Here is a 1453-nt window from a genome sequence, read left to right on the forward strand (position 1 = left end):
AATTTGATTTGTATAGATGGACAATGGATATTTATTTGGTTGCAGTCCCAGATGTAATCAAAATTGTGGAAGAGCTTTCTTTCAAACTAAGAGCTTAGGTTGGTTGTGGAAGAGGAGCAAGCGGATTTTTAAAGTGATCGAGTGCATCTGTAGCATTCTTTGTTCTCTTCCCCACTTCTGTCCACCTCTTGGCTCTGCATCTCAGGTCTCAAAGTACTTGTAAATTTGGGCGACGTACTGCATCACACTCTGCCAGTCTGGCCTGTCTGTGTACATCATCTCACTGAGTTCCTGCACAGGACAGACACATTGTCAAAACTTAGTCAAGCACCACCACTGGGAACGTCACTGGGTCCTCTGAGTAGCTGTGGCTATTGAACACTACTTCTGCTTCCATTCCAGAGCTCCTTAAAGCCACATACAGTATAAAGGTCCATGGGAATAATCTACTGGCCTAGTGCAATTCTGAAACTCGTAAATGCCATATGCATTTTACATTCTGAAAAGATTTCTTCCATCTGCAATCAAAAATCAATTCTCTATATAACTTCATTTAAATTGCTGCTTCTTTGCATGTCTTTGGTTCTATATTTAGCTCATAAACCTCATAATATTTTTTTCCTTCATATTAAACTTATCTCTTCCTTGTCATCATATTGTTGATTTTAGAAAAGGCTTTTTAAACAGTTTAACAAGCAAATTATCCTTCTGTTTCTTAAAACACTAAAACAAAAGGAAAGAAAATGGTCTAACAGGCAAGTCTGCCCATGAAAATAGGAATCATCTGGAATCGGCTTCCAAGAGGAGGACATAATCAGTACTCTGATTTCAATACTAGATGACCTCCAGAAGTTCCTTCAAATTATATTAATTCTACAATTTTACAAATTCTTTCTGGAAGTTCTCCTAAAACTATGAACTTTCAGAGATGGTGATGCAGCCTCCCCTAACACTATGTGAACATTTTCAGTGCAAGCTGACTGACGGGCCACATGGCAACAAAAGCTTTGGAACAGCGTATGCAGCAAATCTTCCCTTGCTAAAAGGTTACTCACCAGGCTGGGTTTGATGCCTACACTTTCAGCAGCTTGAAATGCTAACAGCAGATTTCTCTTCTGTAAAAAAAAAAAGTTCGAAAGGATTATCATCGAAGTATGATTCCTGAGCCCTACCTTCCATCTGGTTAATCAGTAAGTTTAAATGAGCAGGTATATTTGAAAACTGAAAAACACTAGATTCAATACTTTGACATAGATACTTTTTTGTATTAGTAAGGTATACTCACAAACAAGTTCTTTGCCTTTGAATAGTTCATCTACTTTTGTCCAAGCTACAGCCCTCTGGTTTTGACAAATAGGTTCTTGTGAAACTGATTATAACTGGGCAAAAAAACCCACCGAGATTCTGTCGTTATTATGAGTGAATGGTTTCTGAAGAGGTGTTAACTAATATA

At 37.9% G+C, this 1453-nt stretch overlaps 1 protein-coding gene across 1 annotated transcript in view; it reads right to left on the minus strand.

Moving 5' to 3' along the window:
• Positions 1-201: 201 nt before the first annotated feature.
• SPECC1 (sperm antigen with calponin homology and coiled-coil domains 1) overlaps positions 202-1453 on the minus strand; it is a 74898-nt gene continuing 73646 nt past the window's right edge. Inside the window, 2 exon segments of the mRNA XM_009328647.1 lie at positions 202-291; positions 1056-1115. Coding sequence (XP_009326922.1) covers positions 202-291; positions 1056-1115 — 150 coding nt within the window.

Source organism: Pygoscelis adeliae, unplaced genomic scaffold (assembly GCF_000699105.1).
Source record: "Pygoscelis adeliae isolate BGI_AS28 unplaced genomic scaffold, ASM69910v1 Scaffold347, whole genome shotgun sequence".
Taxonomy (NCBI): domain Eukaryota; kingdom Metazoa; phylum Chordata; class Aves; order Sphenisciformes; family Spheniscidae; genus Pygoscelis; species Pygoscelis adeliae.